Source organism: Erinaceus europaeus, chromosome 10 (genome assembly GCF_950295315.1).
Source record: "Erinaceus europaeus chromosome 10, mEriEur2.1, whole genome shotgun sequence".
Classification (NCBI taxonomy): Eukaryota; Metazoa; Chordata; class Mammalia; order Eulipotyphla; family Erinaceidae; genus Erinaceus; species Erinaceus europaeus.
In genome coordinates this window covers 71,784,550-71,806,998 of record NC_080171.1, presented here as the reverse complement: position 1 = coordinate 71,806,998, position 22,449 = coordinate 71,784,550, and the positions used below count along the sequence as shown (strand labels likewise).

General features: G+C 41.8%; 1 protein-coding gene across 1 annotated transcript in view; it reads left to right on the top strand.

Annotated features, from left to right (window-relative positions):
• The window catches only part of PGM5 (phosphoglucomutase 5), a 231,947-nt gene extending 212,505 nt beyond the window's left edge, over positions 1-19,442 (top strand). The window contains exon 11 of the mRNA XM_007528451.3: positions 18,721-19,442. Within this exon, the coding sequence (XP_007528513.1) occupies positions 18,721-18,810 (90 nt within the window). The 3' untranslated portion in view covers positions 18,811-19,442. The remainder of the gene's footprint in view (positions 1-18,720) is intronic.
• The last annotated feature ends 3,007 nt before the right edge of the window (positions 19,443-22,449 follow it).

Sequence of the window (22,449 nt, the reverse complement as noted above, 5' to 3'; positions counted from 1 at the left end):
TCTTCCATTCTGTGAGGGGTCTCTTGGTTTGGATAGTGGTTTCTTTTGCTGTGCAGAAGCTTTTTAATTTGATGTAGTCCCATAGGTTTCTGCCTGCCTTAGTATTCTTTGTAATTGGATTTGTTTCATTGAAGATGTCTTTAAAATTTATGCGAAAAAAAGAGTTCTGCCAATATTTTCCTCTAAGTATTTGATACTTTGTGGTCTAACATCCAAGTCCTTGATCCACTTGGAATTGACTTTTGTATTTGGTGAAATACAGTGATTCAGTTTCATTCTTCTGCATGTTTCAACCCATTGTTTCCAACACTATTTGTTGAAGAGACTCACCTTTCTGCATTTAATATAGTCTGGGCCCCTTTGTCAAAGATTAGATGTCCATAGGTGTGGGGGGCTTACTTCTGGGCTCTCAATTCTATTCCACTGGTCAGTGTGTCTATTCATGTTCTAGTACCAAGCAGTTTTGATGACAATGGCCCTATAATACAATTTGAGACTGGGAGTGTGATGCCTCCAGTTCTGTTCTTTCTTCTCAAGATTGTTTTGGCAATTCTAGGTCTTTTCTGGTTCCAGATAAACATTGTAGCATTTGTTCTATTCTCCTAAACAATGTGGTTGGGATCTTGATGGGGATAGCATTAAATTTGTAGATGTCTCTGGGTAGTATATTCATTTTGATGATGTTAATTCTTCCAACCCATGAACATGGAATATCTTTCCACTTCTTTGTGTCTTTTTCAATTTCCTTGAGTAGTGATGCATAATTTTCAGTATACAAGTCTTTCACTTCTTTGGTTAGGTTTATTTCTAGACATTTTATTGTTTTAGTTGCTATAGTAAAAGGAATTGATTTCTGTATTTCAACTTCTATTAACTTAGTGTTTGCATAGAGGAATGCCACTGACTTTTGAATGTTAATTTTGCAGCGTGACACCTTACTGCATTGCCTGATGATATTCAAGAGCTTCTCGCTGGATTCCTTAGGTTTTTCTATGTGTACTATCATGTCATCTGCAAATAGGAAGAGTTTGACTTCTTCTCTTTCAATCTGTATGCCTTTAATTCCTTGCTCCTGCCTGATTGCTATGGCAAGAACTTCTAACACTATGTTGAATAGTAATAGTGATAGTGGGCACCCCTGTCTAATACCTGATCTGAGAGGGAATGCTTCCAGTTTTTCACCACTGAGTATGATGTTGCCTGTAGGTTGGCTATATATAGACTCCACTATCTTCAGGAATTTTTCATCCATTCCCATTTTTTGTAGTGTTTTAATCATAAAGGGATGTTATATTCTGTCAAAGTCTTTCTCTGCATCTATTGATATATTCATATGGTTTTTGGTCTTGCTTTTGTTGACGTGGTGGATCACATTGATTGACTAACGAATATTAAACCAAACTTGAATGCCTGGGATAAACCTCAATTGGTCATGATGAACAATCTTTTTAATATATGGCTGTATCCGGTTGGCTAGAATTTTGTTCAATATTTTAGCATCTGTGTTCATCAGAGATACTGGCCTATAGTTTTGTTTTTTGGTTATGTCCCTGTCTGCTTTTGGTATCAAAGTGATGTTGGCTTCATAGAAGCTGGCAGGGAGTATTCCAGTGTCTTCAATCTTCTGGAACTTTTAAAAGTAGAGGTATTAGTTCTTCTTTGAAGGTTTTGTAGACATTTGTAAATCCATCTGATCCAGGACTTTAATTCTTGGGAAGGTTTTTGATAACTGTTTCAATTTCATTAGCTGTGCTGGGCCTGTTCATGTTATCCACTTCCTCTTTACTTAATTTTGGAAGGTTGTAGGTATTTAGGAAATTGTCTGTTTCTTCCAGGTTCTCTAACTTGGTGCCATATAGTTGTTCATAGAAGTCTCGCATGATATGCTGAATTTCTGCGGTGTCTGTTGTGATATTTCCTCTTTCATTTGCTATTCGATTTATTTGGGTCTTCTCCCTTTTTTGTTTTGTGAGTCTGGCTAAAGGTTTGTCTATTTTGTTCACTCTTTCAAAGAACCAACATTTACTTTCGTTGACCTTTTGTATGGTTTTCTCATTTTCAGTGTTATTGATTTCTGCCCTAACTTTAGTGATTTTTGTCATTCTGGTTGCTTTAGGATTCCTTTGTTCTTCTTCTTCTAGGTCTTTATGATGTGCAATCAAGCTGTGTATTTGTACTTTTTCTTGTTTCCTAATGTGTGCTTATATGGCTATGAACTTTCCTCTCAGTACTGCCTTAGCTGTGTCCCAAATATTTTGATAGCTTGTATCTTCCTTTTCATTGAACTCTCAAAACATTTTGATTTCTTCCTTGATTTCCTCTTTGTAGTTGTTAAGTAGTGTACTGTTGAGCTTCCACATTTTGGGACTCTTACTAATCTTTTGTTGATTGTTAAGTGTCAGTTTAATTCCAGTGTGGTCTGAGAAGATGCTTGGGATGACTTCAATGCTCTTGAATTTGCTGATGCTGTGGCCTAACATATGGTCTATCCTTGAGAATGAGCCATTTGGACATGATTAAAATGTATATTCCAGTTTATTGAGGTGAATGACTCTGAAAATGTCCAATAATTTGAGTTTTATCTATCTCCTTGTTTAGCTCCCTCATTTCTTTATTGATTTTCTGCCTGAATGGTCTGTCAAGTTGAGAGAGTGGGGTGTTGAATTCCCCTACTATGACTATGTTCCTGTCAGTATATTGCTGTAGCTCTTTCAGTAGATGTTTGAAGTATTTAGATGGCTTCTCACTGGGTGCATACATGTTAATAATTGTTAAGTTCTCTTGACTGACTGATTCACTGAGCATTATGTGGTGTCCATCCCTATCTTTTTAAATTTTATTTATTTTAAAGTCTATTGTGTAAGATGTGAGAATAGTTGTTCCTGCCCTTTTTTGTGGGCCATTGGCTTGTATGATAGTTTTCCATTCTTTCACTTTGAGTCTGTGTTTAACTTGTTGAGTTAGGTGGATTTCCTGTAGACACCATATTGTTGGGTTGTGTTTTCTGATCCATTTTCCTACTCTGTGCCTTTTAATAGGTGAATTCAGGCTATTGACATTTATTGATATCAAAGATTGAAGATATTTTAATGCCATTCTTGTAGATTTTTAGAGTGTTCTGATATATGGCATATTTATGGTGGTCTGACAGTTTATAAGAGAACTTTCAGAACTTCTTTGAGGGCAGGCTTGGTGATAGTTGATCCTTTCAACTGTTGCTTTTCTGAGAATGTTTTTATGCCTCCATCTAGTGTGAATGACAGTCTAGCAGGATCCAGTAGTCTTGGTTGAAAGTCTTTCTCATTGAGCACTTGATAGATATCTTGCAATTCTCTTCTGGCCTGTACTGTTTGTGTGGAGAAGTCTGCTGCTAATCTTATGGGTTATCCTCTGTAGGTGACTCTTTGTTTTTCTCTTACAGCCTTCAGGATTCTTTCTTTATCCTTATTCCTTTCCATTCTAAATACGATGTGTCTTGGTGTCTTTAGGTCTGGGTTAATTCTGTTTGGGACTCTCTGGGCTTCTTGAATCTTTATGTGTTTGATGTTGTCTAGACTAGAGAAGTTTTCAGCTATTATAACCTGAAGAATGTGTTCTTCCCCTCCCTCTTTTTCTTCCTCTGATAAGCCAATAATGTGTATATTATTTCTTTTGAAGTCAGCCCGTAGGTCTCCATTGTTGTTTTCATCATCTCTTAATCTCTTTTTTGTATCTCTTCTTTGTTAGTTGTCTCTAATTCATCCTCAATCTTGATAATTCTGTCTTCAGCCTTATTGATTTTATTCTCTCTCCCCTCTATTGGTTTTTGGAGTTCATCTATTTTGTTACCCAGTTCTGTTAGTGTTTTAGCTTACTCAGCTATTTGTGTTCTTAACTCAGCTATTTCATCGTTCAGCTCTCTAACAACCTTGAGATAATTAGTGTTTTCTTCCAGAGTCTCATTTGTTGTTTCTGTATTTCTGATGACAATTCTTTCAAACTCTTTACTCACTCCTGTGATTATTTCATTAGCTAGTGATTGGATGTTGACCTCATTATTTTGTGCTTCACCCCTTGGGGGGGCTTTTATCTGGACTTTTGTCTTGGTTCATTTATTCAGTATTTCTTCTTGTTGGTTTAACCATTTTATATAGTATGTTATGAGGTCCCTCTTTCAGTAGTTTTCAAATGACTGATCACTCTTGCCTGGATTGATTTGTGTCTAAGTAAGGTACTTAAAGAGTTTACAGTTGTGGAAACTGTAATAGTTTAATAATTTAATAGTTTTTCCAATATTATTTTAATCCCTGAGTTGGAGCTCAGTGGCTTAAAAGCCTCTTTTCTTCTTTTTCTTCCCTATATGCTATAGGAACCTGAGGGATTTTAAACTATAAGTAGGCTTCTTATCTTAATCACTGACTCCTGGCCAAGAGATAAAGCAGGGTGTGGCATAGATAATCCAGTGGTTTTACAAAGAGACTCTCACAGTCCCACTGCTAGGCCATGGAGATATAGATCTTCTGCTGAGTTTCTTGGTTAGTTCTCTGTCCCCTGGTGTCAGCACAGGGCCTCCCTGCCACTGCTTCAGATTCTGAGGGCTGTAGCAGTGGAGACTCACAGTTGCATTTGGTGAGTCTTAGGGGAGTCCTCTCCTCCTTTCAGATGTCTTTTTGTTGGTGAAACAGACTGGAGGTGGTGTCTCAATTGGTAAACTGCCAGACTGTTACCAGCCACTTAATCTCTCCCTAGGTTCCTGTCTATCCACGAGCCACATGTGTTTGCACTCACCAGTGATTTGTTGGGTTCCTAAAGTCATTCCAGTCCTGCCTTGTTGGGGTCCCAGGTGGTCTCCTTTGGTTTTCCTAGTTGATCTGGTAGAGGAGAGGAGAGAAACACAGATGCTGCTGCTCCATAGCCCTGCCTCCCCTTCAAACGTTCATAGTGATAATGTTTCAGAAAAAGATATAACTGGAATGAGAATGTCCTAAATTCCAGAATACCTGTTTGCTTGATACCAGTGAGAGGTTCTCACTACTTCCCGCCATTGTAGCTTGGCCAGCGGTGACAAATCCAAATGCCCACCAGCAAAGGCAGCACAGCTGAGATTGGGGCAAGACAGACACAGAACATGGTGGGAACTCTGGGGACTGCAGTTATTGCCCCATTCATAGATAAGATCGGGCCTGCCAGAGTTTTTGAACTCTAACTCTTTACATGAAGTGTGAATTTTTAAAGTATTTTTTAAGTATTGGTGGGAAAATGATTATCCCTCCCCACAAAGTGAGGAAGCAATAACATCAAAAAACTTGTGAAAATTTTCAGATGTCTAGTTAGGATGGTAGATGACTGAAACTAACCCTTCCTCTGCTGAAAAAACAAGCTGAAACAATTCTTTTTGCATGCATCTGGAGTCAGTGACCTAATAAGATTCTGACAAGAATATGAAGGATGTCTTAGCTTAGAAAATTGAATCAGTTCAGACTTGCTGTGGAGCCAGTTTTATTGCTTGTGACCTAACACCAGCCAGGAGACATACTATCTTTTGGCTTTCAGATCTATGCTTATCCAAGAGTGGAATTGGGTTTGATGTTTATAGGAGCCAGCTGCATATTCCCCAGCTTCTGGTGACAGGGTCACTAATAGAGGACAGAGGGTGCTGCTGAGAGCCACGCTGTTAGTACATCTGCCTGCCCAGTGACAGCTGTGCCAGCCTGTGAATGCTGTTAGAGACTGTGGCCTGATGCCCCCTGCCATGTGATGTAGACCTCTTCTGCTATGTTCATTAGCGCTGATTTGCAAGAGCTGCTCAGAGGAGTGGCTCCAGGGCATTCTGAAAGTATACAGGTCATGAATTTTGCATCTGGATTCTCACTTCTGATCTATTAGGAAAAGAACCAACAGGTTCTAAGTCTGAAAGTCTCCTTGATACACTTAAATAATCAGTTTGAAAAGATGCTTTCAAACTGGCTGAGAACATTTACTAATAATATGCCTGTCTGTCATTGATGGTTGACTATGACAGTCACTTTGCTAGGTGTTTGCATTCCCTGTTCAAAACACCCCTGCTGTTCCTGAAGCAGGAGCTTTTATTAGAACCCCAGTTTCAAACATGAGGCACAAAGAGATTAAGACTCTTGAGAGAGAAATCTTGTAAATAGAATCAAACCCAACTGGTTCATGCATTCAGCCAACGTACTCTATGATCTTCCATATCTCTAGACCTTTCCCTTCAAGAATTTTGGTCCATACACCCAGAGGGGTAAATGTTAGGGAGGGGAAGAATCTGTGAAAGCTGATAAATTAGAAAATTATTATCTTGGGGCCAGGTGGTGACGCACCTGGCTGAGCACATGTTATAATGCTCAAGGACCCAGGTTCGAGCCCCCAGTCCCCAACTACAGGGGGAAAGCTTTGTGAGTGGTGAAGCAGTGCTGCAGGTGTCTCTCTCAATCTTTCCCTCTCTGTCTCCCCCTTCCTCTCAATTTCTGACTGTCTCTATCCAATAAATAAAAATAATTAAAAAATTTTAAAAAGAAAACTATTGCTTGACATTAATAAAAGTAGATTTATCTACAAATAAAAAGGCTCATAAAGTAACAACTTCAATGTTTTGATTTAAAAATAATAAAATAATGTAAAATTTTTTTAAAAAGTAGAGTTCCATTGGGGCTGGGCAGTGGCACAACCAGGAAAGTACGCAAGTTACCATATGCAAAGACCCAGGTTCAAGTCCCACATGAATGGGGGAAGCTTTAATAACAGTAGAGCAGGCTACAGGTGTCTCTCTCTCTTCCTCCATATCCCTTGCCATATTTCTCTGTCACTATCATAAGTTTTAAAAAATGGTGGGAGTTGGGTGGTAGCACAGCGAGTTAAGCACACTTGGTGCAAAGCGCAAGGACCGGCCTAAGAATCCCAGTTCGAGCCTCTGGCTCCCCATCTGCAGGGAAGTCACTTCACAAGTAGTGAAGCAGGTCTGCAGGTGTTTATCTATCTCTCCCCATCTCTGTATTCCCCTCCTCTCTCCATTTCTCTCTGTCCTAGCCAACAATGACAACAATAATAATAACTACAACAATAAAACAACAAGGGTAACAAAAAGGAATAAATAAATAAATATTTTAAAAATAATATAATAAAAAATAAATGATATAAAAAAACAAAAGTAAGCTACAAAAGAAGTAGAGTGTCATTTAAAAGGCAATTCATATGGACTGGGGTGTTGGCATAATGGTTATGCAAAAAGACATTTATCCTGAGGCACTACAAATTCCAGCTTCAATCCCAGCACTTCAATAAGCCAGAGCTGAGTAGTGTTCTGGTATATAATGTATTCAATCCATTTTCCCCAGCCACCAGGGTTATTGCGAGGGCTTGTTGCCAACAATGTGAGTCCCCCACTCCCAACAGTAATTTCCCCCTTTTATTTTATATTGGATAAGACAAAGAGAAATTGAGAGAGGAAGGGGAGATAGAGGAAGAAAGAGAAAGAGAGACACCTGCAGACCTATTTCACCACTTGTAAAATGTACCCCTCTGCAGGTGAGGACTGGGGCTTGAACCCAACCTGGGCCCTTGAGCATAGTGATGTATGAGCTTAATCCAGTGTGCTATCACCTGGCCTTCCAAGTATTCAATCCGTATTTTAAAAATAGAAGGATAGATAAAAAGGCAGACAGACAGCATTTATACCTGCAAAAATAAATGATTGTAGATTGAATCTGTTGACCCACTAGACCACCAGATTGCACATCCATGGTCTAGCCTTATGTGCTGCATTGTAGATAACTTAAGTGTTAGGTCAATTCAGTCACTGCCTTTTATGATGATATCAAATGCTTATACACCCTCCCCTTGTGCCAGGCACTGTTCCAAGTCTTCACTTGCTCGTTGAACTTTCACGTGTACTCTGTAAAAGTAAGTGCTTACTATTTCATGTGAGTTAAGGTTCAGGGAGGTGAAATATCTTTCCCAAGCTTGCAGAGCTCAGAAAGGGAAGTGTCAGAATTTCACCCTAGGCACTTGGCTTCAGGGCCTATTCTTGTAGTTGCCATTTCTACTTCTGCTAAAAATGTTGTCAATGGAGGTCTCACAGTCAGTTCAGGAGACTAGTAGTTGAAACCAAGTATAGGCTCTTTCACTTCTCTGCGCTCTGCTGTAAGTTAAATATATAGGTAAATAAAGGAAAGGAAGGAGGGAGGGATTAAAACTCTCAAGGAGCATTTCCTACCCAGTTTTCCATTAAACTAGCAAGTGAACTCTACTTGAAGGAAGTTTTTGAGGTCTATTGTGGATCTACCCAATGAAGAGACAAGACAAGGACATTCAAGGAGGTGAGGCACAAATTGTGGTGATCTGGCTATTTAGTCATGTACCATCCTTTTGTGATTATGTTGGTGACAGAAGGGAGGAAAGAAGAAAGAGGAAAATGGGAAGAGTGGGATAGGGAGCAGGCTCATGAAATGCAAGCTGTTTTCTTTCAGGTTGGTGTGTGTTTGTGTGCAGGGCAATGGAAGGGCCCTGAAGTTCTGCTTAGTGCCTCTCACCTTCTGCATCCTTACATAGATTTCCCTACATGCTTCCCTAGTGCTGCAAAATGGAGCTCCCGTTGGAATACATAAGAAAATTGCCTTACTTTAAAATTTTAGATTTTCAGCCTTTCACGTCCTAAAGTCCCAAATCAGTTGGCAAACATAAGATCATAGTTCTCTCAGTCAGTTCAGGAAACTGGTAGTCCAAAACCAAGTGTAGGTTCTTTCACTTCTTTGAGCTCTCCAGTAAGTAAGTATATAGGTGAATAAGGGAAGGAAGGAAGAAAGGAAGGAAGGACAGGAGGAAGGGAGATTAAAATTCTCAAGAAGCACTTCTAGCTCAATTCATGGAGAAATTGGCAGGGTCTGCTTGTAGCCCAAACTGTTAAGGAGGTGCCATGAGCTGATTTGGTGAGGGAGTGAATTTTAGTTTGTAAGAAGTTTAATTCTATGAGGAATAAAGCCTTTGCTAGCAGGTGACAGAAAGCTGAATCATGTTAATTCTTCAGTATGATCCAAGAAAAATATGCATTGGGTGCTTTCATTCCATGAATATGATTCTGCTTTTAAAATGTTGATTTACTTTTATTTTTTACTTATTTGTTTTTTCATTTGACTAGAGCACTGCTCAGCTCTGGATTATGGTGCCACTAGGAATTGAAATTGGGACCTCTGAGCCTCAGGCATGAAAGTCTTATGCAGACCAATTACCCTGTCTCCTCAGCCCAAAGTGTTGATTTATTTTAATGTGCAAAGAAGCCAAGCAGGGGTCCTATAGTAGGACTGGGTCTCGTATTTAGACTTTTCTTGCAAGAGTTAAAGGAACTTTTTTCCAGCAATTTTTGGAATTTATGCCATTCTTTTCTTTTAATTTTTTTTAATATTTACTTATTTTCCCTTTTGCTGCCTTTTTTGTGGTTTTTGATGTCGTTGCTGGTGGATAGGACAGAGAGAAATGGAGAGAGGAGGGGAAGACAGAGAGGGGGAGAGAAAGATAGACACCTGCAGACCTGCTTCACCACCCATGAAGCGACTCCCCTGCAGGTGGGGAGCCGGGGGCTTGAACCGGGATCCTTACACCGGTCCTTGTGCTTTGCGCCACGTGCACTCAACCCATTGTGCACCGCCTGACTCCCTTTTCTTTCTTTTCCTTTCTTTTCTTTTCTTTTCTTTTCTTTTCTTTTTTGCCTCCAGGGTTGTTGCTGGGGCTCAGTGCCTGGCCCATGAATCCACTGCTCCTGGAGGCTATTTTTTCCCCTTTTTTGTTGCCCTTGTTGTTACTTTTTTATCGTTGTTGTAGTTATTTTTATTATTGTTGTTATTTATGTCGTTGTTATTGGATACAACAGAGAGAAATGTAGAAGGGAAAGACAGAGAGGGGGAGAGAAAAATAGACACCTGCAGACCTGCTTCATCGCCTGTTAAGCAATTCCCTTGCAGGTGGGGAGCCGGGGGCTTGAACCGGGATCCTTACACAGGTCGTTGCGCTTAACCTGCTGTGCTACCACCTGACCTCCGCCATTCTTTTCTATTTATTCTCCATTGATTGCTTTTGTTCTCTTTAAATTTTACTTCTCTTGGTTTCTTTGTGCTTTCTTATGCAGTGCTTATCATCTTTCTTCCTCAGTATGTACTTTCTCATTGTTACCATGATTCTTTATACCCCTCAGAATGAATTAATTATAACCTGATGGCAACTAGCTGCTTGGTTCTTTCATTACTCACCAGTTTAAACACCTTGGGGACCCTCTAGTTCTAGTGTTACCTCAGTCACTGCTTAGCCTGTGGATTGGCTACCAAAAGATTAGGGACACTCACTCCTTGCCCAGCCAGCCATGATGACCAGGGGTGGGATCATTTGATAAAAAGGAAGTAGCTTAGCTTTGGGTTGAAGCAAGAACTTGACAGGCACAGTAATAAACACCCCTGAGAACAGTGGTTCTCAAATTGTTGTTCTGGGACCAGCAACACCAAAATTACCTGGAGCCTGTTAATGTAAATTTGAGGTTCTCCTTCTATCTCAGACCTCCTAAAACAGGAGCTATGGGGAGGGCACCAGCAATTTTCATTTCACCACACCCTCTAGATGATTTGGGGGCATATTCAAGTTTGAGAACCACTGCCTTGGACCAAGCAGATAGCACATGGGCTTAGAGCAGTGTTTGAAAGAAGCCATGAGCCAGGCAGTCGGGACTTAACCCAAGTGGGCAGCAGTGCTGATAAATGTTGCTGCTATGGACTGGGAGAAAGTGTCGTTTGTTCTGAATCTCTACTTTATAGATGCCAGAATGTTGAGTGCTTTCCGTTGCCAAGTGTTCTGCATCCTGTAGGTTGTGTTGCCTGCCTCACATAAGCACCATCCTGCCACAGAAATCTTCCCTGTTCTTCCAGATATACCCTCTCAGGAAACCAGCTCAGCACTGTGCTCCCACCACAGATCCTGAAATATCTTGCTTAATAAGTGATTGTATTTCTAGTTAGGGTCTTGTTTTTCTTAAAAAGTCAGTTAACTATTTACTTTGAGTCTTGCGACACTCAGATCATCCACACCTCTTCTATCTGTTGCCAGTCAGGCGAGGAAGTTCAGTTTTCTAGTAAGGCTGTTTTTATGACTCTAATTTATGTGATTGTGGATCAAAGCACAGCATAAAGAAAGAGGAGTTGGGAAAGAGAGTGAGAGGAGAAACCTTCTCTGTCTTTCCATGGAATGTGGACAGTGTTAACGCTTAATACATGGCAACCCTGAGAGTGAGGTTAGCTGAGTGCAGAACTTAAAAGGGTATATATAGCTTGGTAATCAAGATAAATATTGTAATGCACTATGTATATGTATGTTATATATATTAAAGGATAGATTTGATTTTTAATCTTTATTTATGTATTTTGCTAGAGAGAAATTAAGAAGAAAGCAGGATAGAGAGGAAGGAGAGGCACCTGCAGACCTGCTTCACCACTTTTGAAGCTTCCTTCCTGCAGGTGCAGACCAAGGACTTGAACCAGAGTCCTTTGCTTGGCAACATACACTTAACCATGTACATACACCATTGCTTGGCATACACACACATAAATATATTTAATAAAAATATATATTTAAAAGCATATATATTTGCATTGCCCCTATGTGTAATGTCTTTTTATTATTTTTTTATTTATAAAATGGAAACATTTACAAGACCATAGAAGAGGGTACATTTCCACACATTGCTTACCCACTGAGCTCCATATCCAATCCCCTTCCTTGATAGCTTCCCTATTCTTTATCCCTCTATAACTGCTTCTCCGCTGAACATGGGTATTAGCAGGTTGATCCATACTCCCAGCCTGTCTCTCTCTTTCCCTAGTAGAGTGGAGATCTGGGGAGGTGGGGCTCCAAGACACATGGTAGGGTCGTCTGCCCAGGGAAGTCAGGTTGGCATAATGGTATCATCTGGAACCTAGTGGCTGAAAAAGAGTTAAGATATAATGCAAAACAAATTGTTGACTAATCATGAACCTAAAGGCATGAATATTGCAGATGAAGATTGGGGTCTCTGTTTCTTTCTGTCTTATTAAGTAAAACAGAGAGAAATTGAGAAGGGAGAGGAGAAAGAGAAAAATAGAGAAAGATAGATACCTATAGACCTGCTTCACCACTTGTAAAGTGTCCCCTCTGCAGGTGGGAACAGGGGCTCAAACATCTGTTGGGAATAGGCAAGAGTGCAAGTAACAGACTCTCCCTTTCCCCTTGCACATGGTATAGGCTTCTCATTTTTAAAATCTCTCTTCTCACCCCTCAATCTAAGGACCTTTGCCAGTTCCTTCAGGAAAATTTCCCTTCCCCCTGTTTTTTCCTTGATGATTATTGGTTGGCAGTATGAGATAAATGTTTGAGATTCACATGTATCAAACTTGTATTTTATTACTTTGGTTGGTTGCTTTCTATTATATTTTTCTTTGTGGAGCTGGGGCCTCACACATGGGTAATCTCATCGTTTCTCCTGTTTGATTCAGATAGAGAGATTAGGGAGGGCAGAGAGTCACCACACTCCCTCCCTCCCATCCCCCATTATGTCACTCCCATGTGGTGTAGAGACTTAAATCTGGCCACACACATGACAAGGTATGCCCCCTACCTGGCCTTTCTCTCTGGCCCCAAAGCTGTGACTTTTTAAAAGGAAATTATGGCAATAAAAATCCAGTATTACTGACTCTTCAACACACCTGCTGTGTTCTTCCTGAATGTCTTCTGTAGTTTCTGAATTTGACCACTTCATCTCCTTTCTATCAAACTGACCTAGTGACATAGCCCTAATGTGCAATTACCCCATATGGGTTTTCACTGCATACCTTATCAGTAGCAGACTCTTTGCCAAAAATCTGAATTAGATGAAGACCCTAATCTCATGATGTGACCACTCATTCTCTCACATATTTCTCTCTTTATATTCTCAGTTCAGAAAAAAAGAGAGAAAATATACCATTTTATAAATTTTAAAGTGAGTATAACTTAGAGATCTATTTCACAAGGCTGACAAGAATCTTGGACACTTTTAGACTATTCTCCTTAGCACTCCCTAGAATTATATGAATTTATGAGGATTTGCTGACTTTCTGAAAAATGGGTGAAGAACTCACTTATATTCAGTTCATATACGTATCACTGAGATCCTTCTTCCCAAGCCCTCTTGTGGGACGGGTGATTTCAGGGTTTCTGTACCACCTTGGCCTGAGTCATATACTCAGCATGTGGATCGTCATCTAAAAATGCCTTTCCTGCCACACTTCATTTTATATAGTTGCCTTTGAAATCTCCTCTAAAATGGTCAAGATAAGAGGCAGGTGCATAGTTTACTAATTTACTAATAGTGGGGAGTTAAGTGCATGTGGTGCGAAGCACAAGGACCATCATAAGGATCCTAGTTTGAGCCCCCGGCTCCCCTCCTGCAGGGGAGTACCTCACAAGCGGTGAAACAGGTCTGCAGGTGTCTATCTTTCTCTCCCCCTCTCTGTCTTACCTCCCCTCTCCATTTCTCCCTGTCCTATCCAACAATAATGACATCAATAATAACTACAACAATAAAACAACAAGGGCAACAAAAGGAAATAAATAATAAATATTTAAAATAAATAAATAAATAAATAAAAGAAACAATTAACTTTGTCATGTCTAAGACCAAGATTTGAACCCACCCCCTAGTACACTGAAGGAAGTTTTGGTGAGCTTGTTTCTTACACACACACACACACACACACACACACACACACACACACACACACACACACTTTCTCTGTCTCTACCTTAAAAAATGCTATCAGGGAGGGGATGGGATACAGAGTTCTGGTGGTGGGAATTGTGTGGAGTTGTACCCTTCTTATCCTATGGTTTTGCCAGTGTTTTCTTTTTATGAATAAAATTTAAAAAAACAAAAAATATGAATTAAAAAAATAGCTGCATACACATCCTAACCATAATATTTTGAACATAAAATACACAGTTGTGTTTTTGCTTGCAACTTTTGTTCCCTTTTATAATGAACTTACTGTTTGACTCTTAAAAAGATAGACAACATTATATAGGCATTGGATGGAATGTGACCTGGTACATGTGCCAGTTGGAAATTTTCTGAGCATCAGTTGGATTATTAAAAGAGCAATAAACATTTCTGGATTTGGACAAGTTTATTTTCAGAATGTGAAACCAGAAAGAAACATTGCTTATCTGTGCAGTTGTGCTATGGCCCTAGATTCTCAACTCCCTTTTAACTTCCAGGATTATATCTATGACTTTTTCCATTGCTCATCCCCATAGAGTAAGAGACCTTAATATACCTAGCCATGAGAGCACTAAAAATGACTGGACTTCTGCTAGCTCAGTCTTTCCAAAGCACCATCCTGATATTTTCCCCTATCAGCTCAAAAAGCTGCCATACCTCCCCTTATCTAAGTAATGAAATTCTTACACTTCACCATTTAAAAAAATTTTTTATTTATAAAAAGGAAACATTGGCAAAACCATAGGATAAGAGGGGTACAACTCCACACAATTCCCACCACCAGAACTCTGTATCCCTTCCCCTCCCCTGATAGCTTTCCTATTTTTTTACCCTCTGGGAGTATGGACCCAAGGTCATTGTAGGATGCAGAAGGTGGAAGGTCTGGCTTCTGTAGTTGCTTCCCCACTGACACCTTTTATTTTTGACATTTGAGTTCCTCTAAGCAAGGTCTCTTCTCTCTGGGGACTGCTGCCCATTTATATTGCACCTGGGACACTACTGGTGCCTCTGTATCCTGAGCATCTGCTCATGTTCTGTTCCTTTCTGGTGACCCTGCAGGTACTCCCTTCAGCCCTGTATCTGTTTGGAATAGGCAAGGGTACAAGGAGCAGAATCTCCCTTCCCCTTCTAAGGGTGCAAGTTTCATTTTCCTGAAAACAGTGTCTTTCTTTCCTCACTCTAGTATTTCCTAATCTTTTCTATCAATATCCCTTTATTAGGTCATGTCCTTTAATGGATTAACTTTGTATAAATATTGTTATTTGATGGTAACATCAGTGCTCTTCATGGGTGGACAAGAACAAATCTAAGCTCGCTTTAAAAATAAACTCAAAGAACAAATCCAGAGAATGATGTTCCTGTCTATTTCAGTAGTTTGCCTACAGCATGGTCTGTCTCAGTTAAACTGTTGGAGATTGGTAGTAAAGTGTCTTCTGGGTGAAAATGGAAGGGCTGGAAAAGAATGGAAAATAGAGTGGCTTTTTGCAAATAATACTCTTGTTAAAAATTCGGAGGCTCCAGCTGGCTGGGCTAGCTTCACGGGCGGGTAACAGAGATGACCAGAGACATATGGCTGGGCAGGGAAGCTGTATTTCTTTATTCAGGAACAACGATTCATAAACTAAACCAAACTAATCACCAAACAGAACTCTGCTGCCTCTTTTCTCCGCGGCGGGACCAAGCACTCTCTAACTCTGCAACTCTGCAACTCTGGAACTCTGCAACTCTGGAACTCTGGAACCTTCTTGGGGTTCCTAGGGGTGGGGCCAAGCGGGCCCGCAAAATTAGCAGGACTGATCCAATTTTCTTGGCGGGGGAGAGTTAGAACAACCCAATGTAAAGCATACAACAATTCCCCCTTTTCTTTTTAACTAAATGACTACAGTATCAAGGGTGTGGGGTGAACAGAAACCTATATCGTACAGGCATTTTTAAAAAAGAAACTGGCACAAACATGGAGAAACATGTAAGCAAGTAACAAGAACCAGTGTGCTGCCAAGGGAAGGCCTGAGGGGGCCATGTTTTGCCTCTGTGGGCAAAACTTTATCAGCTTAAAAAAAAACATTTCTTGCCTCTGGGGGGCGTACTTGCCTCGACAGGCATTTGCATGGGGGTGGGGAATGGCCTAGAGTCCCAAAGGCTGCAATTTACTTACTATGAAACAAAACTTGTTAGCATAACCATAGCGCAATCTAACGTTTCTAATAGAGAAGGAATTTGAGACTTTTACATATCAACAACGTCTTTTAACATTTTGTTACACCCATTCAAGATGGAGTCACACCCTAGGTGTGCACAGGAAAGGAAACCTCAGGCATGAGAATAATTAGCATAGCCATTGTGTAATCTACCATTTCTAATAGAGAAGGTAATCGAGAGTTTTACATATCAACAAGTCTATTTAACCTTTTGTTTAGACCAACTTAGTTAAAATATATTGATTGTTAACTAATTTTTACCTCAGACTTTAAATGTAAGTTAATTTTATCTTTATGAGAATTACGTTGAAAACCTTTTTCATTTAACTTTCACTAGTAAGAATTTAGCCTTAAAGTTACTGTTTACCAAACTTTAAACATACACATAAACATGGTCATTAATGCATAAGGAGAGAAACCTTTGTTACGAAGACATGTCATTTCAAACACAAATTTAGATATGTACTGTCTTAGTTGTTGGGGGGGGTGCGTTGTCCAGTGGTGGTCTCTTGGGCAGCTTCACTTCTAGGAATTGCAGGTTGCGATCTCTGTACAAATCTCTGCGTACTCCAGCTTGTCTGCCTTCAGACCGGACCTGAGGATCTCTGCCAGGATGTCCAGTTTCGGCAGGGAGCCCGGGGGGTCCGGGAGGTCCGGGATCATTCCAGAATTCATAGCATGAGGGCGGGCAGGCCAGCCTTGTAGAAGGCGTGGACCTAGGTGCCCAGGGGTGGCAGCCATGATAGGCCGCCACGGCCCTGCCCCATGGCCCTGTCATATCTGCTGCCCTGCTCGCAGTAGCCGAGCAGCATGGAGGGATCACGCCTCCAGTGCCCTGCACCACGCAGTGGAGAGCCGGCTCCTGTGGGCTGGCCTGCGTGCTGGCATTGGGCTCCTGCGTGGTGGCATCAGGCTCCTGCGTGGTGGCATCGGGCTCCTGCGTGTTGGCATCGGGCTCCTGAGTGGTGGCGTCGGCCTCCTGAGGGCTGCGGGGCTGCGGGCGCGGTGCGCGGGGTTGTCTGGGCGCAGCCGGATGGCTGGCTGTTCCACCAGGTGGAAAAGGCAGCTCCGCTCCTCGCCTCTTGCCCGCTGGCTCTTCCCGACTCCTCTGGCTGTTTTGAGTGCGCCCGAGTGCGTGGAAACCACAGAGTGGTCAAGAGATAAATGTTCCAGAAACAGCGAAACAGTCTCATGAAGAATGAGCAGAGGCCTTTGGAGATCTCTTCACAAGCAGAAGAGAAGGCCATAGTACATAGGTAGCCAAATTGTCTTCACTTATCTGAGAGATGTGCAGGTCAGGTCCACGTGGGCGCCATTTGTTGTTAAAATTTGGCGGCTCTAGCTGGCCGGGCTAGCTTCATGGGCGGGTAACAGAGACGACCAGAGACATACGGCTGGGCAGGGAAGCTGTATTTCTTTATTCAGGAACAACGATTCATAAACTAAACCAAACTAATCACCAAACAGAACTCTGCTGCCTCTTTTCTCCGCGGCGGCGCCAAGCACTCTCTAACTCTGCAACTCTCGAACTCTGCAACTCTGGAACTCTGGAACCCTCTCGGGGTTCCTAGGGGCGGGGCCAAGCGGGCCCGCGAAATTAGCAGGACTGATCCAATTTTCTTGGCAGGGGAGAGCTAGAACAACCCAATGTAAAGCATACATAATACCAAGTCAATACACCACTTAGAGCAATCTCCTGGTGGCAAAAGAGATGTCTTAGCAGCCAGGCTTGTGTGTGTCCCTGGGTTCATTCCTGCACTGCATAAAAACAAGAAATATGGGTCTGGGTGGTGGAGCATCTGGCTGAGCACACATGTAACAGTGCACAAGTATCAGAGTTCAAGCCTCCGGTCGCCACCTGCAGGGGGAAAGCTTCACAAATGGTGAAGCAGTGCTGCAGGTGTCTCTCTGTCTCTTTTCTTCTCTATCTCCCCCTTCCTTTCAATTTCTGGCTATCTCTATCAAATAAATAAATATATAAAAAAACAAGAAAGACAAAATAAATAGGGCATTTACTCACTCGTAGTGTAATGCTATCTTGTGTCATCTCAAGTCCTTTGGAGTGTTATGCTCCAGGCTTTGGAAAACAAGATCTTTCTCCTATGAAATGAGAAGCAGCTAAAGTACAAGAAGAAATGATGCTCACTCCTCTTCATCACCTTCACTTGTCTGTGAGTCAGTTCCATAGACTGCTGTAACTCCAGCTTTTTCTAGGAAACATGAAGGTGTCTAATGAGCCCCCCCCCCCAGGTCATGTGCTGGGACAGAATGAGAGATTAGTTTGCAGCATTGACCTTTTCTAGATCATCAAGATAGTAGGTTCCCTAAGTCCAGGCTCTTTGGATAAAGAATGAGCTTTTTTGCTTGTTTTCATTCATGCTCATTCATTGAGGTGGGAACAGTGAGCAGACACACGGAAGAGGCGTAGCAGAAGACTGTGGGGTTTGTTCCGCAAAGCTTTGCCCATCAGTACTCTTGTAGTGGGATTGGACAGCTGCCTGTGTTAGATCAATAACAGACTGAAATGGGCCAGAATAAGGTTTTGGAGACTGTCTTTTCCCTCACTCTGCACTTCCACATAATCTTCTCCCCTTTTGTGGAAGAAGACTCCTGGGTCCAGAGAGCACAGGTGCACAGCCTGCCCTCTCTACCTGTGAGCCACAAAGTACAGCTGAATCTGGACACTTGAGTAGAAGCCCAGCGAGTGACCCCTCTTTCACTGACTGACATTGCTCACTGACTTTCTTCCTCCTTTTCCAGGCAGTGCTGAGTCCTCTCATAGCCATCGCACTGAAACTATCCCAGATTCATGAGAGAACCGGCCGGAGGGGTCCCACTGTCATCACTTGAACGGAGGGAAGATCACTCTCCACGGACAAAAGAAAGCGTTCGAAGGAGACATTTCACCTACGCCTTCTTGCTACCTGTTTGTGCCTCTTACAACTTTTGGGGGGGTGGGGGGAGAAGATAATTGGCTGGTGGGGTGGGGGAGGGGGCAGTTGGGAAAAGAAAAAAAAGGATCTGTTTCTTTCGGGTTTGGTTCAGTTCCTCCCAATGCCACAGGCTTTGCAGTGATTTGTTAAAGCTGTGCTATTATTTGGCATCTGTATTTTTTATCACACAAAAGAACCTCATGTTTCTGAAAGGAAGTGGGTTAAGATACCGAGCTGGGGCACCTTTGCATTACTGGCAGCAGGTGAGAAATAAAGAAGGGAAGGTCTTGTTAGAGTGCAGCTGACTCTAAACTGCAGGTGCCTCTAGGCAGAGGCAAGGTGCCCCTCACCTGACAACCGAGGAGGAAAAGCGAAATGTGCTTTGCTCACGTGGGGGCAAAGCTGTAGGACTCCTAGCAGCCCACCTCATGCCCACCAGCCACCTTCCCCGCTCCCCATCTCCAGAGTCCCTGTACCACCCTCCCCTACATTTTCTCAAGCTTTCTACAAGTCACCATGGCACACCTTCAATAAAACACATCAAAGGGTGTTTCCTCTCTTCTTTTGTAAATAGCCTTGTTATAGCCGTTAAGCTGACAGCATTTCTTCCAATCCAGCTCTCCATCATGCAGGTGGGAAGTGGTCTGCTGGCAAGAGTCCACAAGTGAATGATTTTCTTTGATTCCATCATGCAGGTTGATGCACAGGAAGATAAAATACTACCCCATTGGCTATTTCCCTGCTCTATCTCTCTCTGCGATCTTATCTCCCAATAAGGGCACTCATGTTTTAGTGCACTTGTTCGGACAGAGTTCAGGTCACACTGATTATAATAGCTGCAAAAGCAGAGAACAAAATGCTGCAAAAGGCAGAAATGAAGTGGAGGTCAGAAGGAGACCTTCCCGTTAGTAGTTAGGGGTCTGATGAGATGGCAAGGCCAGGAATTCCTGTGGAAAAGCAGAAGCTCCCAGGTGGCTCTTTTTGCCCAGGAAAAGATAGCACAGCCCCTGCAGCCGCCTCCTGCCTTCAGCCAGGATGCTGGGGCACTGCACCTGTTTGCATGTTTTGCTTCCTTGGGAACAGCACTGTGACTTCCTATGTCACTTGTGCAGTTGACGTGGGTGGTGCTAACTGTTGAGCAATGTATTATCACTGTTGTTGTCAAGTTTTATACAGGCAGGGAAACACTCCCAAGAAGAGATTTGTTTCCATTTTCTATCTTTGTGTCTGTCAGAAACTTGCTAGGACGTTTACTGATAGGAACCAGTAAAAGAGAGATTTCCTATCTCAACCTTATGCAAGGAGTATGCTTTGTTTATTTGCTTCACTATTTGAAGAGCCCCAGGAATTTTCACCTATTTTGATAAGTCCACCATTCAGGACACTTCCAAGGGCTGGTTTCCATTATTATTTACTAAAGAAATGGGACAGAGAAGGTGAATTCCTCAGACTGCCTTTGGGAATCAGCAGAAACTAAACAGCATCGAGTCTTTCATCACGAGTATCTGCTTTTCAAACAGGAGGCTGGTTTTGAGCAGAGTCTGAAGAACTAGCTATGGAACATATCAGTCAGGGAATCCAGTTTGCCTTGTGACTTTGTTAATGGTGATATGACTGCTTTTCCATCGTCTTTAAAGAGTGCAAGTACTCAGAACAAAGATCAAGAGTTGAGAGATAGTATGACTAGAGAGATTTGTTTTGAGTGGTGAGAGGCTGTCTTGGTTAAAGGCAGACAAAGAAGACAAGCTCCTAATTATGAGGTGGCTTGAGCCCAGTTGTGGAAAGAGGCATCTGCATATCCACCTATTTATGCAGAATTTCTGCTCACCTAGGTCGTTAACAAGGAAGTCCTGTAGTGGTTCTGTGAAACAAGTTTTCTCTAGAATCCATGCAACTTCACATAACCAACTATTATTTCTGCTTTTCATAAAACCCAAGTGTTTTGCTTGTTTGTGATTTGCTCAGCTGTCCATGCATATCCTCTCTCAAGAGAGGTGAAAGACAGAAAGTTACTCTTCTACATGTGCTCTGCTGTTCTTTTTGTTCATTTAACTTCAAGGTGTTTTTGGTTTTGTTTTGCCACCAGAGTTATCACTGGGACTTGGTGCCAACATTTTGAATCCACTGCTTCCAGCTACCACTTTTTTCTTTCTTTCTTTCTTTCTTTTTTTTTTTTTTTTTTTTTTTGATCTTTTTATTGTATTTGATAGGACACAAAGAAACTGAGAGGGGAGAAGGAAATAGAGAAGGAGAAAGAGAGACTCCTGCAGACCTGCTTCACCACTTGTGAAGTCTTGCCCCTGAAAGGGGCAGGGGAGTGAAGACTTGAACCAGGGTCCTTGCACATGGTAATATGTGTGTTCAATCAGGTGTACCACTCTGCCTGGCCCCCACACCAGACAATTTTAGGAGTCCATGATAGAGGGGCTGGTGAGATAGCATACTGGTTCTGTAAAAGACTCTCATGCCTGAGGCACTGAGGTCCCAGGCTCAATCCCCAGCACCATTATAAGCCAGAGCTGAGCAGTGTTTTAGTCTCTATCTCTTGTTAAAGTAAATTAAATATTATTTTAAAAGTGTCAATGATGGGGCCGGGTAGTGGCACATTCAGTAGAGTTCACGTGCTACCATACATAAGGACCCAGGTTCAAATCTCCAGTCCCTACCTGTGTGGGGGTGTAAGCTTCATGAGCAGTGAAGCAGTACTGCAGGTCTCTCTCTTTCCTTCTCTACCTTCACCTCCCTTCTCATTTTTTTCCCTGCTGTCTTATCAAATAAAAGCAGAAGAAGGGGGGAAAGGAAAGAATGGGAGTTGTGGATTATTTATGCAGGCACCAAGCCCCAGTAATAACCCTGGTGGCAATAAGGACAATGAAAGAGTGAATGACTATAAAGAGGTTCAAGAACTTTCTGGAGAGCACCCAGTGTAATCATAAAGGAGACCATGGATGGGGTGTGCTGACTGTCAAGGACACTCATGATCTTCTGATACTGAGTATTCAGTCACTATGCCAGGTTCCTCCAGAGTAATGACAAACAGTGGATCCCAACAATACCAGTGCTCCCAGATGGGCTCTGGGAGTGTGTGTGCGAGACACACACACACACACACACACACGAGGAATTTGGTAGGGAGTGTGCTAGTGTGCTGAATGTTTTGCCTCACCCATGGCTCTTGAATTTTCTAGTTGACCTTGAAAAAAGCAGGCAGCTATTTTATGCCAATTTTTATTTGTGACTAATGGTTGTGAGATTACAGAATATAGTTTCATATCACTGCCACCACCAAAGTTCTGTGCCCTTACCCTCCCAAAATTAACCAGCATAGTTATCACAAAGTCTTAGAGACAATTCTGTTTTGTTTTGTTTGCAAGTTCTCTAGATAACATGAGTGAAACAATCCAGAAATTGTCTTTCATCTCTTATTTTGCTAAACATAATCACTTCTAGTTCCATCCACTTTATTCCAAAGGACACAATATCATCTTTTTTATTGCGAAGTAGCATTCCATGAAGTATATACCCCATAATTATTTTCATTTGGCCATCTGTTGAT